The sequence below is a fragment of the Callithrix jacchus genome, chromosome 1 (assembly GCF_049354715.1).
Source record: "Callithrix jacchus isolate 240 chromosome 1, calJac240_pri, whole genome shotgun sequence".
Lineage (NCBI taxonomy): Eukaryota > Metazoa > Chordata > Mammalia > Primates > Cebidae > Callithrix > Callithrix jacchus.
The window spans coordinates 176,379,919-176,396,743 of record NC_133502.1 but is presented as its reverse complement, the minus strand read 5'-3'; the positions used below and the strand labels follow the sequence as shown (position 1 = coordinate 176,396,743).

At 53.2% G+C, this 16,825-nt stretch overlaps 1 protein-coding gene and 1 long non-coding RNA gene across 11 annotated transcripts in view; one reads left to right on the top strand and one right to left on the bottom strand.

Annotated features, from left to right (window-relative positions):
* Window positions 1–16,159, bottom strand: part of LOC118144441 (uncharacterized) — a 29,615-nt gene extending 13,456 nt beyond the window's left edge. The window contains exons 1-2 of one of the 3 annotated variants that reach the window (XR_013519041.1): window positions 15,523–15,662; window positions 12,998–13,109 (exon numbers count right to left, since the gene is read on the bottom strand). This is a non-coding gene — a long non-coding RNA (uncharacterized LOC118144441). Of the gene's footprint in view, window positions 1–12,997; window positions 13,110–15,522 lie in introns of all 3 variants that reach the window. The other 2 variants (XR_004729253.3, XR_013519040.1) reach the window with 2 other exon arrangements.
* The window catches only part of SH2D3C (SH2 domain containing 3C), a 47,952-nt gene that overhangs the window by 15,311 nt on the left and 15,816 nt on the right, over window positions 1–16,825 (top strand). For 3 of the 8 annotated variants that reach the window (XM_035258464.3, XM_035258467.3, XM_035258503.3), the window contains one exon: window positions 9,377–9,416. In XM_035258464.3, coding sequence (XP_035114355.3) covers window positions 9,377–9,416 — 40 coding nt within the window. Of the gene's footprint in view, window positions 1–1,638; window positions 2,141–9,376; window positions 9,417–15,170; window positions 15,355–15,415; window positions 15,549–16,257; window positions 16,333–16,825 lie in introns of those variants that run through there. The other 5 variants (XM_035258512.3, XM_035258493.3, XM_035258484.3 and 2 more) reach the window with 5 other exon arrangements.

The following is a 16,825-nucleotide window of genomic DNA, read 5'->3' as shown; positions in this document are numbered from 1 at the left end:
GTGTCTCTGGCATCACACTTGGCCAGGAGCTGATTAAGAAAATGGAGAGACTCTTCCCCTCCAGCATCTGGAGTGTCCTGAGGAGGATGGGATTAGCAGCCCAGATTGAGCCCCCTTCTGCTGCCCCAGGACCCAGTGCTCCATCTGCCCCCCAGAGGCTGTAGAACATTTCTTCCAGGAGTCCCTGAACCTCAGCCCTGTGCCCTGGAGTCAGGGGAGCAGCCTTGCCTGTGAGATCTCAGACTAGCCCTGCCCCAGTCTGGGCCTGATATGGTCTCTGAGGATCCATCCAGCTTAGGGAGGAGAACATTTGGGAATTGCCAGTAAGCAAGTTTGGGGGCCCTGTTCCTGAGTGTCTAGAGGGGGCTGTCCCACTGGCTGTACCGGGAGCAGCCTAAGCTGGGGAGACAGTGTCCCTCCCCCACCCCTGGGGAGGCAGGGTGCACCTGGAGCAGGAGGAAGGAAGGGGAAGAGGTGAGGCTGCAGGGGTTTCCTGGTGTCCTGTTCCCTGCTGAGATCATGGGGATGAAGAGGAAGGAGGGAGGAGGGGCCTTTGGCTCCCAAAAGAAAGGAAAGCACCAGCTTAGCCTGCCCTCTGCCTCCCAGGGAGCCTCAGTCCTCTGCAGGTCCCAGAGGCACCCTCTCGCTTCAATCCATCTTACAGAGGAGGAAACAGGGGCCTGGAGAGGGACAGGAAGCCCCAGCACTCCCTACCCCATGCCCACCCACACTGGAATTGTCAGGTGAGGGTCCCACCAGGCACGATCATTAGCTGAGAACCAGCGAGCACCTGACAGGTGTTGTCTAGCTCATGGGACCTGTGAAGTGGGCGCCTCTACTTAACTCTATTTTGCCAGTGAGGAGTCTGAAGCTCAGAAAGGGGAAGGGACTCTCCTGGGGTCACAGAGATATTGGGTGTCAGGCTTGACTATTTGATCCCAGGCCTGACTAGCTCCTAAGTCTAAGCTCGCTCTCTCTCTCTTTTTTTTTTTTGATGGAGTCTCACTCTGTCTCGAGACTGGAGTGCAGTGGCGTGATCTTGGCTCACTGCAACCTCCGCCTCCAAGGTTCAAGTGATTCTCCTGCCTCAGCCTCCCAAGTAGCTGGGACTACAGGCACGCACCCCGACACCAGGCTAATTTTTAAATTTTAGTACAGATGGGGTTTCACCATGTTGAACAGGATGGTCTTGATCTCCTGACCTAGTGATCTGCCCGTCTTGGCTTCCCAAAGTGCTGGGATGCCCAAGCTCTTGACCACTAGGTCACATTTCCCCTCTTGCAAGTAAAAATCTCAAAGCTTTTTCTACCATTATTTAGTATGACTTCCCATGACCCCTCGGAAAGGAGCCCATTTTACCGATGAAGACACTGAGATTTTTGTGAGGCTAATAACTTGCTTGAGATGATGCAGTTAGTTAAATTGGAATGATACTCATTTTCATACTGACTGAGGTACAGCTATGCCTCAGACACCGTTCTAGGTTCTGGGAGATGGTGGTGAGCATGGCAGACAAAATCCTGCCTTCATGGAGTCCCCATTCCAGGACAGGGGAGATGGATGATAGACAAGATAGATTAGTTCTTCAGTCAACTAGAAAAGAAAGAGTACAATAAATTTTTTTTTTTTGTCCCTCAGGCTGGAGTGCAATGGCATGATGTAACCTCCACCTCCTGGGTTCAAGTGATTCTCCTGCCTCAGCCTCCAGAGGAGCTGGGATTACAGGCACCTGCCACCACACCCTGCTAATTTTTGCATTTTTAGTAGAGACGGGGTGTCTCCTTGTTGGCCAGGCTGTTCTGAAATTCCTGACCTCAGGTGATCCGCCCACCTTGGCCTACCAATGTGCTGGGTTTACAGGCATGAGCCACCGTGCTTGGCTGTTACTGAGAAAATTTAAAATCAGCTCTAGAATTGGTTGGCGAAAGTGGGGAGTGGCTTTAAATTGGTGGTGCCAATTTAAGGTTAGCCAGAAAGAGAGGCTCAGTGAGGAAGTGATGTTTGAACAAAGGACATGAAGGGACAAACCATCTTGCTATCTGGGAAAGAGCATACCGGGCCAAGAGAGCAGTGTGTATAAAGGCCCTGAGGTGGCATGTTTGGGGAACAGCGGAGACCAGTGTGGCCAGGGCACAGCAAGGTGAGAAGGACAGGGAGGGGCTGGGCTGGGAGGCTGGATTGGAAATGGAAGCAGATAACGTAGGTTCTGGAGGGGCCCAGTGAGGACCTGGCTTCAGCTCTGAGCAAAACGGGAGCCATTGCTGGCCTTCAGCCGCATTTTAAAGACCTCTTTTTAGGAGGATCTTTTCTATTTTTGATATTTTTCTGAGACAGGGCCTCATTCTGTTGCCCAGTCTGGAGTACAGTGGCTCGATCATAGCTTACTGCAGCCTTGAACTTTTAGGAGGATCTGACTGCAGTTCTGTCACTTTTTAGTACCTCATCTGAGTGTCCTTTGCCTCCCACTGAGAAATCCAAGCCCCACCCTTCACTTCCAAGGGGCTGTTTGAAGGAAATGGGAACTTGAGAACCAGGGGCACCCTGTGTTGCCCCTGCCCCAGCCCTGGTGCCAGGCACAGAGAACAGGCCAGGATACTCCCCCCCACCCCATTTCCTTTTGGAATGTTGATTCTAGTCCAAGAATTCCCAACTCTCCCCAGAGTCCCACGACCCTCTCAGCCCTGCAGAGTGACGTCAGCTGCCGGGCATCTGGTAGCGATTACCTACCAGGGGAGGGGGTCGTGGTGGGCCCCGTTTGTGCAGCCTCTTCAGGCTCTGGGCGGCTGGTCCTTGTCTTCCGAAGAGGCCCAGCTGCTCCTGGCTCTCATTTCCTGTGGAGACTTTCTCACAGTCCCTGAGACCCCCGGATGACTTGGGCTGTGGGAACTGGGCTGGCTTGGGAAGGATGGGCTGTCCCCCTTACCCCTAGCTGGAGCCACATCCCCCCAAACCCTCAGGGGACCCTGCGGGCTGCTGGACCTGCGTGGGGTAAGGGCTGGGGAGGCTAGGGGTCAGGTACAGCGGTAGCTCAGAGGCCCACTGCATGTGTGGCCTTCAGCAAGTTCCTTTTCCTCTCCAAGCCTTAGTTTCCCCATCAGTAAATTGGGGACAGTGACAGCACCTGCTTCATAGGGTCACTGTGGGGATGGGATATGTCAGGTGGGGATATGTCTGGGCTTGGCCCAAGCAAGTACCAGTAAACAGGAGCTACTCATGCTGTAGAAGGGGAAACTGAGGCCTGACGAGAGGGACTTGCCCAGAGCCACACCACTTCCTACCTCCCAGCCGAGGGCCCTCTCAGGCTCCACCCTATTTCTTCTTCCTGACATTGGTTCTGGACTCTGGTGAAATGCTGTTTTTTTGTTTGTTTCTTTGCCTTCCCTCCCCAGCTTCTCCTCTTCTCCACCCGGAAGTGGCTCCCAATATCTGGGGGAGTCCACCCATGTAAGGAACGGAGCAGAGAATTAGACATCAGGCCATCTGGTCTTAGTCTGAGCAGCTGCGTGCCCTGGGTCAAGTTACAAACTTCAATTTTCTCCCCTGTAAAATGGGGCTCCAAGATCACAAGCGTTCCATCAGCCGCCAGCGCTCAGTAGATGTCTTTTCTTTTTGCTCTTCTTGGGCAGGTTTTGAGACTTGAGTGGCAGCTCTCAGGGCCCAGAATCCTCAGCTCCACCCTTCCCACCCTGGGAAGAATGGCCCCTGCTCTGCCTTCTCCTTACAGGGCTGTCACCCATCCTGAGTTCCTGCTGGACACCCCAGCCCACTCAGGAAGACTGAGGGCTCCGGACGGTAGAAAGCGAGCAGGATGTTCAGGGTACAATGGTGGCCCATCTTGAGGGGTGGGGGAGGGATAAAGCCAAGAGTCTTCCTGGCAGAGAATCCCACAGCCCCCATGGCTGGTGTCCCGGGAGAGACGGGGCTTTCCACCCAGCTCTCTTTGCCCAGGGCCTTTAAGGGCTGAGAAGCTCAGAGCAGGCAGGTGGCTGCTGCTTCTCTACCGTGGGTGAGTGAAGACAAGAGTGAAGGAAGGAAAGAGGCTGGGCGCAGTGGCTCACTCCTGTAATCCCAGCATTTTGGGAGGCCAAGGCAGGTGGATCACCTGAGGCCAGGAGTTTGAGACCAGCCTGGCCAACATGGCAAAACCCCATCTCTACTAAAAATACAAAAATTAGCTGGGCATGGTGGCACATGCCTGTAGTCCCAGCTATCCAGGAGGCTGAGGCAGGAGAATCACTTGAACCCGGGAGGCAGAGGTTACAGTGAGCCGAGATTGCACCACTGCAGTCCAGCCTGAGCAACAGAGCAAGACTCCATCTCAAAAAAAAAAAGGGAAAGAACTTCAGTCTCCCAGGAGGGGCAGGGTGGGAGGGTGGCAGATCTCCATGGGTGGAAGCTGGGGCAGCAAGAGGAGAACCTTGCACCCCTCCTTCTCATGTGGTCATCACAGCCCTTCTGGGGAGATAGTGATAATGTGCCCACTTCACAGTTGAGGAAGTTGAGCTTCAGAAAGGGAAGGTAGGAGCCAGGGATGGGGGCAGGGGAAAAGCCGAGAGGCAGGTGGCAGAGGTTGGGGACATCTCCACTTGAGGATATATGTCCAAGCCTCAAGGCCCAAGGGAACAGACAGGGACAGAGAGCAGACCAGCCTCTGCAGAGGACCAGACCACCATCATGATAGAGGGCCAGGGTTGGGCAGGATGGCAGCCTCTCCCCACCCCTTCTCCTACAGGGCTCACCCTTCACTCTGGCCCAGGATTGAGGCCCTTAAGGTGAAGCTCAGATTTAAACATGCATTGGGGGAAAATAAAGGATAATGGGCTTTAATTACTGCTCATTAATCCAATTAATTAAGCTAATGTATGCAGTAAGTGGTATCAGTTATCAGAACAAATCAGTTAATACAGGCAATGAAAGGGGTTGGTTATTTAAATAATTAATGCTGATGATTAATAGGACTGATTTAGCTCAATTGTCACTATTATATATTAATTGATCTCACCACTAATACGGCAGGAGAAGTCTCTTTTACATTCATAAAATGAGGAATAAATAAATTAATTAGTGGAGCTGAGTTTTACAAATGGATGTTTTGATTCCTGGATTTGATCATTACAATGAGAGGGAGAGTATTCTAGAAATCTCCAAACAAATGAGCTCTGAAGGCTGAGTAGGAATGACCCCAGCCAAAAAGGAGAGAGGGTATTCCAGGCAGAGGGAACATCACATGCAAAGGCCCTGAGGCTGCAGGGAATGGAGCTCTTCGGAGGAAGAGTTGAGGAGGCCAGAGTTCAAGACAGGGAGAGGAGAGAGAAGAGATTTGACCAGCAGAGGCTGGGTCAAGATGGCTCAACCAGGAGTACTAGACTTTGTCCTCAGGGCTGTAGGGGGCTGCTGTGACACTCATTCATTCATTCAAAAAAAATCTTTACTGGGTTCCTGATGATTCCTGACACTGTCTAGACCAAAACACAAACCCTGGTCTGTGTGGGGCTGATGTTCTAGTGAGAGGAGCTAGTCCCTGCATGAGAGGAAGTGCCTGCTGAGTCAGATGAGGAGTCAGAGCAAAATTAAGCAGGGAAGGGAGTGTGGGAGTTGGGGAAGATTACACTTTCAGAAGGGATGACCAGGGAAGGCCTTGCTGAGAAGGGGCTCACACCTGTAATCCCAGCACTTTGGGAGGCTGAGGCCAGTGGATCACATGAGGTCGGGAGTTCAAGACCAGCCTGGCAAACATGGCGAAACCCTGTCTCTGCTAAAAATACAAAAATTAGCCTAGCATGGTGGTGGGCGCCTGTAATCCCAGCTACTTGAGAGGCTGAGGCAAAAAAATCACCTGGACCTGGAAGGTAGAGGTTGCAGTGAGCTGAGATTGCATCACTGCACTCAAGCCTGGGTGACAAAGTGAGACTCTTTCTCAACAACAACAAAAGAGCAGGAGGGAGGGAACCCAGGGGATACCTGGAGGAAAAGTATTCCAGGCAGAGAGAATAGAAAGTGCAAAGAGCCTGAGGTGGGGTGGGGAGACGGAGCAGTGCTGGTGAGGAGGAGTGTGGTGGGCCGTGCGGTCAGAGTGTGCAAGGCTGTTTCGAGGACCTTGGCTCTTACTGTGAGTGAAGCTGGGGGCCATGCCAGTGGTTTGGAGCTGAGGAAAGCTGTGATCTGACTTTCATTTGAACAGGACTGCTGTGGTTGCAATGGGGGAAGAATAGATCTCAGGGCACAGATGGAAGCAGGAAGGCCAGTGGAAAGAGGTGGCAATAGTCCAGGCACATGATGGCAGTAGATTGTAACTGGATGTGCTCACTGTGTCTTGGACATGTGAGGGTGTTGTTGTAGTACCATAGGGTGAGGCCATGGGGTGGAAGAGTGGCCCCAGAGCCTCAGTTTCCCTGGCCTGGGCCTCTGCCCCAAGCAGCCCCATAGGCTCTGGACACTCTATCCAGGCTGGATCTCTTGTGCAGGCACCCAGTCTCCAAGGCTCTACCCCTGTCCCAGGGCATGAGGGGAAGTGGACAGGAAGCAGGAGGAAGCGCTGAATTGATCCAGTGTCCCGGCCAATCTGTTCCCAGCAGCAGGAGGATTTCCGGGCCTGAATAGCAGGAAATGTTGGGATGGGACACCTCACCCGGGAAGAGTGGGCGGAGGTGTGTGGGGGAGGGGTCCCCACTGTACCTCACTCCCACTGCTGCTGAACAGAGAGAACCCAACAGCCCAACAGTAGCTGGGCTGTAGCCTGAGGGACTGTGGTTAGATACCATCTAGGACTTTCTAGGAGAGTAGATTAGCAACGAGGAACCCTAGAATGTTAGAACAGGGAGGGCAATCAGACAGCTTCTCAAGGAGGAGCTTTTGGCTTCAGGATAGGGGGAACCCGCAATTTTATTTTTTATCTCAGCTTTCTTTTGCTGTAAATATTAGGCTCCTGTATTCAAGGAGGAGTTTCAGTATTCCACCTCCCCTCCCCATTTTGCAGATGGGAAGACTGAGACCTTTCTTAGCCAGAGACCCTGAACCCAGCCTAACAAAATGAATGATGACAGCAATTAACAACTAACATTAGCTATTTACGATTCATGCATTCCTATAAATAATATTTCTTTCTTTTTTTTTTGAGACAGAGTCTTACTCTGTCACTCAGGCTGTAGTGCAGTGATGTGATCTCGGCTCACTGCAACCTCTTCTTGGGTTCAAGTCATTCTCTGCCTCAGTGTCCCAAGTAGCTGGGATTACAGGTGTGCACTGCCACACCCAGCTAATTTTTCTTTAAGCAATGTTTCTTTTTTTTCGAGGAAGCTCATTTGCCCAGGCTGAAGTGCAATGGTGTGATCTTGGCTCACTGCAACCTCCACCTCCCGAGTACAAGTGATTCTCCCACCTCAGCCTCCCAAGTAGCTGGGATTATAGGCATGTGCCACCATACCTGGCTAAATTCTGTATTTTTAGTAGACATGGGGTTTCACAATGGTCAGGCTGGTCTTGAACTCCTGACCTCAAGTGATCTGCCTGCCTTGGCCTCCCAAAGTGCTGGAATTACAGGCGTGAGCCACCATGCCTGGCAAGCAATATTTCTTGAGTTCCTGCAGGCACTGTACTGGGGACTGGAGTCTCAATGGTGAATTAGACAAAGTTAACACTTTCATAGGGCATTAGATAACTAAGTCAACAAATAAATATGAAGTGGCCATTTCAAGCAGAAAAATTGAAAATAAAGCAGGGTTGGGAACGCAGAGTGAAGGAACGAGGCACTACTCTAGGTGGGGTCATCAGGGAAGGCTCCTCCGAAGAGGTGACATTAAGCAAAGCCCTGAATAAAGAGGAAGGAGGGACAAGCTTCATGAAGCTCTGGGGGAAGAGCATTCCAGGCAGAGGGAACAGCAGGGGCAAAGGCTCTGTAGCTGGAATGAGTTGGTGAGGAGGGTGGGGCAGAGGCAGAATGAGGAACAGGATGTGTGAGGGAGACAGGCTGGAGGGTTGGCGGGGTGGCCGTCGGTACCACCAGGCCGCACGGGGCCTTGTGGGTTGGGGAACAGATGGCCCAATTTATGCCTGTTTTTCTGGCATAATCATGGTACCCTCTTTATTCTCACAAGAAAGAAAAGTTCTGGTTTGGATGATAAATTGTTCGGCCACAGAAAGGGCTTTAGATTTTGTTCTTCCAGAGTTGGGAGCCGCTGATGGGCTGAGGATGGTGTGTTTGCCATGATCTGCTTAGGTTGTAAGCTTAGGCAACTTCTGGCCTTGGGGCAGAAGCTGACTGTGGGTGACAGTGGACACAGAGCCTTCGGGAAGGCTGCTCTGCCCCACCAGAGACACGAGGGTGGCCCCGCTGGGGGGACAGGGTGGACACGAGTAGAAAAGTCAGCATGGATTCTGACAGCGGAGTGCAGGATTTCCTGGTGGCCTGGGTGTGGAGCTGAGTGGAAGAGAGGGGGCACAAAGGACCGAAAGGTTTTCGGCCGAAGCTGCAGGAAAGAGGAAGCTGACATCAGCTGAGACAAGGGAGATGGGGCCAGGGGGAGATGGGGCGGGGCAGGGAGGAGCCGCAGTTCTGCTTTGGATATGACAAGTTGGAGATGCTGTCAGACATCCAAGGGTAGGCGCCCAGGAGGTAGTTGGGTTTCCGTATCTGGGGTTGGAGGGGCGGGTCCAGGCTGTGTGAGGATAGGGGTGGCATTTAAGGCCATGCAGTGGGAGGAGTGGTTCCTGGTGGCCCTCAGGAGGAAGGAAGGGAAAACAGCCCCCTCTGGCCTCTGGCCTCTCCAGGGTGTCCATCCTGGGGGCAGAATCAATTTCCATAGCCCTCTAGCACTGGCAGTGGCTCCACAGCATTACGGGCAGTGGCTGTGACTGGGTCACTCTGCCCTAGGAAGTGAGCATGGGGCAGAAAGACAGGCGCTGATCCCCAGCCTGGGGCCCTCCAGTGTTTCGAGTCAGGGATGATGGGGGTAGGGTGGGAGGAGAGGGTGGGGTGGGAGGAAGGGGTGGAGAAGGCAGAGAGAAAAAGAAGAAAACCAGGGAAGCGTGGTATCCGGAACCCAGTGAAGAAAGTGGTTTGGGAAGTAGGCCCCATAATAAGCTTATAATGTTCATTATGCCCTGAGTCCTCCAGTCAATGCCATTAGAAAGAGACTGTCATTATTCCTGATTTATGGATAGGAAACCCAGGCTCAGAGAGGTGAAGGGGCTTGCCCAGGGGTGCACAGCTGGTAAGTGGGGGAGCAGCCAGGCCAGCCGACAAGTGCCCCCTCCTGTTTTCAGGGTGAGCCTGCTGGGGTCCCAAGGACCAGGTGCTGGCCCCAGGCCGGCAGGCAAGAGACTGGTGGCTGGGAGCCAAGCAGAACTGGGGCCACTCACTTGTCTTCTCTCCTTCCAGGGCTGCTGGAGAGCTGGAGGCTGGCGGAGACTACGTGAAGGTAGGAGGGGCAGGGCCAGGGGTTGGTCAGAGGACCCTGCAGGTCTCAGAGCCTGTTTCATTACAGGTGGCAGAGCCCTTCCTCAAGTCTTGTTAGAAGCCCAACCTCACTGTGTATTCCCAGAAGGGGAGGTTCTCGGAGTCCAGGCAGCATTTGGATCTAGTTTCATTCTCAGCATCTTCCCATACCAGCCATTATTCCCTCCTGGCCCAAACTCAGGGCATCCCAACATTTGTTATCATTGGACCCCACCCACTGGCCAGCTGGACGGGACCCCACCAGTGTCTCCATGAAAAGGATGCAGCCCACCAATCCCACCCAATCTTTGTGCACCTACTGTGTGCCAGCAATGGGAGCAGGGAGCAGGAGAGGATGACTCAGTTCTTTATCACAGATAATGGGCACAAGCTCAGATTTATGCAAAGCTTAATTTATCCTGGGCACCGGGAATGTTGAAAACTCAGTTTTGGCCGGGTGCAGTGACTCACGCCTGTAATCCCAGCACTTTGAGGTGCCAAGGTGGGTGGACCACTTGAGGTCAGGAGTTCAAGACCAGTCTGGCCAACATGGTGAAACCCTGTCTCACTAAAAATACAAAAAAATTAGCCAGGCGTGGTGGTGTGTGCCTGTAATCCCAGCTACTCAGGAAGCTGAGGCAGGAGAATTGCTTGAACTCAGGAGGTAGAGGTTGCAGTGAGCCGAGATTGTGCCACTGCACTCCAGCCTGGGGGACAGGGGAAGAAAAGGCAGTTTTGAAATAACAATGATGGTAATAATGATAATAAATAACATTTTGAGTACCTGCTGTGTGCACACCCTGTGCTGGCTGCTAGATGTTGGAGGAGAGCTGTTTTTTACATGAGAGGTCTTTGATCTTCTCCCTCATCACTGGCTAGGGAAAGCCTTCTTGTGCCCATTTACAGATGGGAAACTTGATGTCCAGAGAAGTGCGGTGACTTGCCCTGGGTCACATTACTTTGAATAGTGAAAACCGCAATTACTTTTGCAACAACCTAGTATTACAAGGAAGAACTGGTTTGATGCCAGGACTATACCCAAAGCCCTTGGCTTTCTACCCCCAGGAGCCCTGACCCTGAGCCAGGCTCTGTGCTGAGTACTGAGAATAGGCAGAGGGCAAGGAGCACCAGGCCCTGAATTCAAAGGGCTTCCAGTCCTTGTGGGACCCAGGGAAGGATCATACAGTGGTTTGTGCTTGTTTTTTTGCAATCCATCAGATCCAACTTTTATTTTTATTATTCTTTTTTTAAGAGATGGGATTTGCTCTGTGTCTCACTGCAGCCTTGAGCTCCTGTGCTCAAGGAATCCTCCCATCTTAGCCTCCCAACTCCATGGGACTGCAGGTTTATGCCACTGGCTAACTAAAAAACAACTTTTTTAAAGATGGGGTCTCACTATGTTGCCCAGGCTGGTCTCAAATGCTTGGCCTCAAGTGATACTCCTGCCTCAGCCTCCCAAAGTGCTGGGATTACAGGCATGAGCAACCACGCCTAGCAAATCCAAATTTTAGTCCCACCAAAGCATGATGTGCTGGGCGTAGAGGCTCAGGCCAGGTTCAGTGGCTCACGCCTGGCACAGTGGTTCACACCCATAATCCCAGCACTTTGGGAGGCCACAGTTTGAGACTAGCCTGGCCAACATGGCAAAACCCCATCTCTACTAAAAATACAAAAATTAGCCAGGAATGATGGCGCATGCCTGTAATCCCAGCTACTGGGGAGGCTGAGGTAGGAGAATTGCTTGAACCCAGGAGGTGGAGGTCGTGGTGAGTTGAGATCGCACCACTGCAGTTCAGCACTCCAGCCTGGGCAACAGAGAAAAAAAAAGCATGATACAGACTGATATTAAAAAACCCACAAAACGAGAAAAAAAACAACAACAAATTTTAGTCTGAGATCTGCCACTTACTTGCCACTGGCTTTGGGTGTGGGCATTGCTTCTCTGAGCCTGTTTGCCTATGTGAAATAGGGGTAACAGTGGTGCCTCCAACCCAGGGTTGCTATGGGTTCAGTGAGCCCATTGTCATGAGTGGGGAGCTGGGTCTGGAACAGGGTGGGCTGGCCTGGCTTCTAACCCCAGGGACATTTCATTATCATGAGATGCTACCTGCACAACTCTGTGTAAGTGACTAGTAATGGGGTAGCTTGGGAGGTGCTCAAATTGCGGCCCCCTCACCATCACCAGAAGCTGTGGGAGCTCTGGACATAGGGGATGACTTTCAGCTGGGGAGCTGGGGACCTGGAGATCAAGGAAAGCTTTCTGGAGGAGGAGGCACTGGAGTCAGGCCATTGCAATTGACTGGGAACATTCACTGAGATTAATCCATGAATGAAATGTTGGACAGGAGACAAAGTTAAGCAGACATGGGTAGGAGAGTGGTCCTGGCAGAGGCAGGAGTGTGGACAAAGTCAAAAAGTAAACTGCATGAGCCCAGAAACAGCCCAGGGCAGCAGCAAGTCGAGCAGAAATTCCAGAGCCCTTATGCCACCATGGGAGGGAGGACATGGGAGAACCGACACCAAAGCCAGTGGCTGGAATGCAGGGGGCATATTTCAGCATCCCGCAGCACCCCAGCTGCCTGGTAAGTAGTGAGATCCCTGTGAAGAATGTTTGCTTTATATTTTTTCCTTTAGTTTATTTTTAGGGGTTAAAAAAATGTAGTTTTCTTTTTAACATTGCAAAATAAATAATACCTGCTCAGTAGAACTGATTAAACAGTCTCCCAGAGGATAAAGTCAAAGGAATGTTAATTTTAGTTTCAAGATTCAGTCAGATGAGGTTCCGGGCACCGTGGCTCATGCCTGTATTTCCAGCAATTGGGAGGCCAAGGTGGGAGGGTTATTTAAGGCCAGGGGTTCGAGACCAGCCTGGGCAACATAGCAAGATCCTCTCTCTACAAAAAATATATAAAAATTAGTTTGGAAGGCCAGGTGCAGTGGCTCACATCTGTAATCCCAGAACTTTGGGAGGCCAAGGTGGGTGGATCATTTGAGGCCAGGAGTTTGAGACCAGCCTGGCAAAGATAGTGAAACCCCTCTATGAAAAATACAAAAAATTGGTCAGGTGAGGTGCCTCACACCTGTAATCTCAGCACTTTAGGAGGATGAGGTGGGTGGATCACTTGAGGTCAGGAGTTCGAGACCAGCCTGGCCAACATAAAGAAACCACATATCTACTAAAAAAAGAAATACAAAAAAGTTAGCCAGGCATGGTGGCACACTACTGTAATCCCAGCTACTTGAGGATGAGGCAGGATAATTGCTTGAATCTGGGAGGTGGAGGTTGCAGTGAGCCAAGATCTTGCCACTGCACTTTAGCCTGGGTGATGGAGCAAGACTCCATCTCAAAAAAAAAAAAAAAAAAATTATCTGGGTGTGGTGGTGCATTCCTATAATCCTAGCTACTTGGGTGGCTGAGGCATGAGAATCACTTGAACCCAGGAGGCAGAGGCTACAGTGAGCCAAGATTGAGCCACTGCACTCTAACCTGGGTGACGGAGTGAGACTGTGCTAAAAAAAAAAAAAAAATTAGTTGAGCGTGGTGGTGTGTGCCTGTAGACTCACCTATTCTGGAGGCCGAGGCAAGAGAATTGCTTGAGACTAGGAGGTCAAGACTGCAGTGAGCTGTGATTACGCCACTGTGCTCCAGCCTGGGCAACAGAGGGATACATGGTAGCTTTAAAAAAAAATCAAATGAGGGTTAAAAGGAATCAATAGTTGGTTTCTAAAAGCCCCCTCCTAGGCCGGGTGTAGTGGTTCATGCCTGTAATACAAGCACTTTTGGGATGCCAAGGCAGGTCGATCACTTGAGGTCAGGAGTTCAAGACCAGCCTGGCCAACACGGTGAAACCCCATCTCTATTAAAAAAAAAAAATTTAAATTAGCCATGTGTGGTGGCATGCACCTGTAATCCCAGCTACTCGGTAGGCTGAAGCAGGAGAATTGCTTGAGCCTTGGTGGCCGAGGTTGCAGCGAGCTGAGATTGAGTCACTACACTCCAGCCTGGGTAACAAGAACAAACTCCATCTCAAAAACAAAAACAAAAGCAAAAGCCCCCTCCTACTTTGAGGTACTCATCTTTGAGGGGTCAGCATCCAGAACTTCAGAGTTCTCAAACTATTTTGTGCCTCCTTTGATTCTAAGGCAAGAATTCATAAATTCCAAGGCCATAAAATTCCAGGCTGCATGCTCAGAGCTTCAGATGTATTTACAGAAAACAAACAACTGAGGCCCAGAGAAGTGGACTCACCCACCTGCAGTCACACAGCCTGCCAGAAGGATTTGGACCCTGACTGATGGGGAATCAGCAATGGCTCCCTTTGCATTGAAGAGCCTAAGGTTCTGGGACAAAAGTCCAGTTTCTTCTACTTTTCTGTCTTTCTTTCTTTCCTTTTTTTTTTTTTTTTAGACAGAGTTTCTCTCTTGTTGCCCAGGCTGGAGTGCAATGGCACAATCTCTGCTCACCACAACCTCCACCTCCCAGGTTCAAGCGATTCTCCTGCCTCAGCCTCCCTAATAGCTGTGATTAGCTACCACACTTGGCTAATTTTTAGTAGAGACAAGGTTTCTCCATGTTGATCAGGCTGGTCTCAAACTCCCGATCTCAGGTGATCCGCTCACCTTGGCCTCCCAAAGTGCTGGGATTACAGGCATGAGCCACCGGGCCTGGCCTCTTTTTCTTTTTGACACAGAATCTTGCTCTATCACCTGGGCTGGAGTGCAGTGATGCAATCTCAGCTCACTGAAACCTCCACCTCCTGAGTTCAAGCGATTCTCATGCCTCAGCCTCCTGAGTAGCTGAGATTACAGGCATGTGCCACCACCAAATCGAGCCTTTTTTTTTTTTTTTTTTTTTTTTTGTATTTTTAGTAGAGACGAGGTTTTACCATGTTAGCCAGGCTGGTTTCAAACTCCTGGCCTCAAGTGATCCACTTGCCCCAGCCTCCCAGAGTGCTGGGATTACAGCCATGAGCCACCGTGCTTGGTCAAAAAGTAGGGTTTCTAAGACAGGAAGCTTGAAAATAATAGCATGCACTTATTGAACGCTTACTTCATGCCTGGCAACTTACATGCACCAGCTCAGCGAAAGCTCACAAGAATCCTGTCAGGTCAATGCAGGCATTAGCTGCGTTTGACATGTGCATTTTCCACAAGTAAGTCGTAGCTTGTGGAAGTGGCTGGTGGGAGTGGGCGTAGTTAAGGGACAGTGGAACCAGGCTGCCTCCCTAACTAACTATTGGGCTTTACTGGCTCTCTGCACCCCGAGTCTGTCAGTGAACATCGCAATTCCCAGCAGAGTCTCTGGTTCCAAACCAGGGATGAGAACTCCTGGGCTCTGGGAGATTTCCTGAGGCCACAAAGGATTTGGTCGAGCACACACAGGGATTTTTCTAGTTTTAGATATGATTTAATTCAAAGTCTCTGCCCGCTCCCGGTCTGTTAGAGGTGCGGCAAGTGGGGGAGGCAGGAACCTCCCCTCGCTGGTCCAGGGGTCCCCCACCCTATCCTGCTGTCCCCGGTAATGCCCCCCTTGGCAGGTCCTTCGCTCTGCGCCCCCAGCTCCAGGCAGCTCGAGAGCGCGGGACTGGAGGGAGGGGGGGCGAGGGGCTGGGAGCGGGGGGCGGGCGGAGGGAGGAACAATGGCCCCCTCCCCTCCCCTGGCCGGCTGGAGGGTGGGGTCTCCCCGCCCCGCCTCCCCGCTCCTCCCCCGACAAGGCGATGAGGTAATCGCGCCGCTGAGAGGCACGCGCAGCCGGTGCCCAGCCGGTTGGTCCCCGCGCCCCTGCCCCGCCGGCCACCGCCCCCCAGCACAGTCCCGGCCCCGGCCGCCCGGCCCAACCATGACCGAGCGGTGCAGCCTGTGGAGCGCCCTGTCGGCCGCCGCCTGCTGCTTCTACCGCGGCTCCTTCGTGCAGGTGCAGGTGAGGGGGCGGCTCGGCCCCCGCCACGCGCGCTGGGCTGGGACCCCCGGCCGCTCCGCCCGGGGCCCTAGAGCCAGCCGGGGAGCTGCAGCCCCGCGTCGCCCTGCAGGGTTGGGTCCGGCCCAGCCGGGCTGGTCAGGGGAAGGGGCGGTGTCACCCCAACCTCACCTCTGGGCTCCCAGGAGCTCCGCAGGGTGAGGGTTCGGCGACCACTCCTGGGATTCCGGGCTGCGGGGTTTGCCGGTCCGGTTCTACCTCCTCCGCAGCAGGGAGAGAGCTGGGAGATGGGGTCTCCTGCGCCCTGCTTGTCCTCTGCCTGGCACGCTGGCCCTTGCGGCTGACCCAGGCACCCTGGCTCCCCATTGTACCGGGGACGCTGGGCTGGGGACTGAAGGCTGAGTGAGGAGCAGGAAACGCGGGGGATGCTTCAGGTGCCAGGGTTGGGACCAGAGCGCCCGCCACCCTCCCACCCTCTAGCTGGGCTCGGGCATGCCCGGGGCGCGGGTCTCTCCTAGCCCAGCTGGCGGGCAGCGCAGGACGGCCCAGCGGCGGTGAGAGGGTTAAACGGAAGGGGGTGGAGGGGAGGACCCGGACCCCGCCTCTCTGCGGAGCATCCTTTGGAGACAGCTTTGCTTGGGGTTGGGACGCTGAGAGGAGCTGGAGGGGATGCTGGGCTCGCGCTGGCGGGAAGGGGTTAAAACACTGTCCGGGGGTCTCCGTCCTCCTGCCCCTGATCCCCCTGGGAGAAGCCAGGCAGGTCCGCTCTGCGCTCCCCCAGGCTAACACACGCGCGCTGATCCCGCCTGAAGGACAGCCCCGCCGGCAGCGGAGCGCAGCATCCCCGCACCGGCCAATCAGGCGCGCGCAGGCCGGGAGGCGGTGAGATCATCTCTGGCCAATAGCAGGGCGCCGAGCGCAGGGATGCTGCATTCGCACCCCAGCACCCCCAACTCTAGGGAGCTGGGGCCCCAGGTCGAGGTGAGATGAAGGCACAGGGACTCTAGGGTACCTCACCCTCAGGTGTGCAGGAGGACCAAGTTGGTCCCCCCACACTATCTGGAAGCAGTGGTTAAGCTGGCAAAGGGGAGCCCAGTCTCCCAGCCCCCTTTAACGGATGAGGCTGCCCAGGCCCAGAGAGGGGAAGTGACTGGCTCAAGGTCACACAGTGGCAGCCTTGGGGTGGGTTATTCAACACCCAGCCTCCTCCCTCCTTTGCCCGTGTCCCTCTAGCTCCAGCTGTGGAGCTGGGGGAAGGTGTCAATCGCATGCTCTTTGTCAAGGAGGATACCAGAAGTCTGGGGTCCTGGTTCTCTTTTTCCCTGTGATGCCTACTCTTCCCTCCCCAGGGTTTGGTGTGATATGAGGAAAGAGGACTAGGCTGGTGTGAGCATCACAAAGTGAGAGGGAGAGAGGCCAGGGACCCCCAGAAATAGGGAACCCCTTGGAGAAGGGTAAGTGGCTGAGAAGGCCT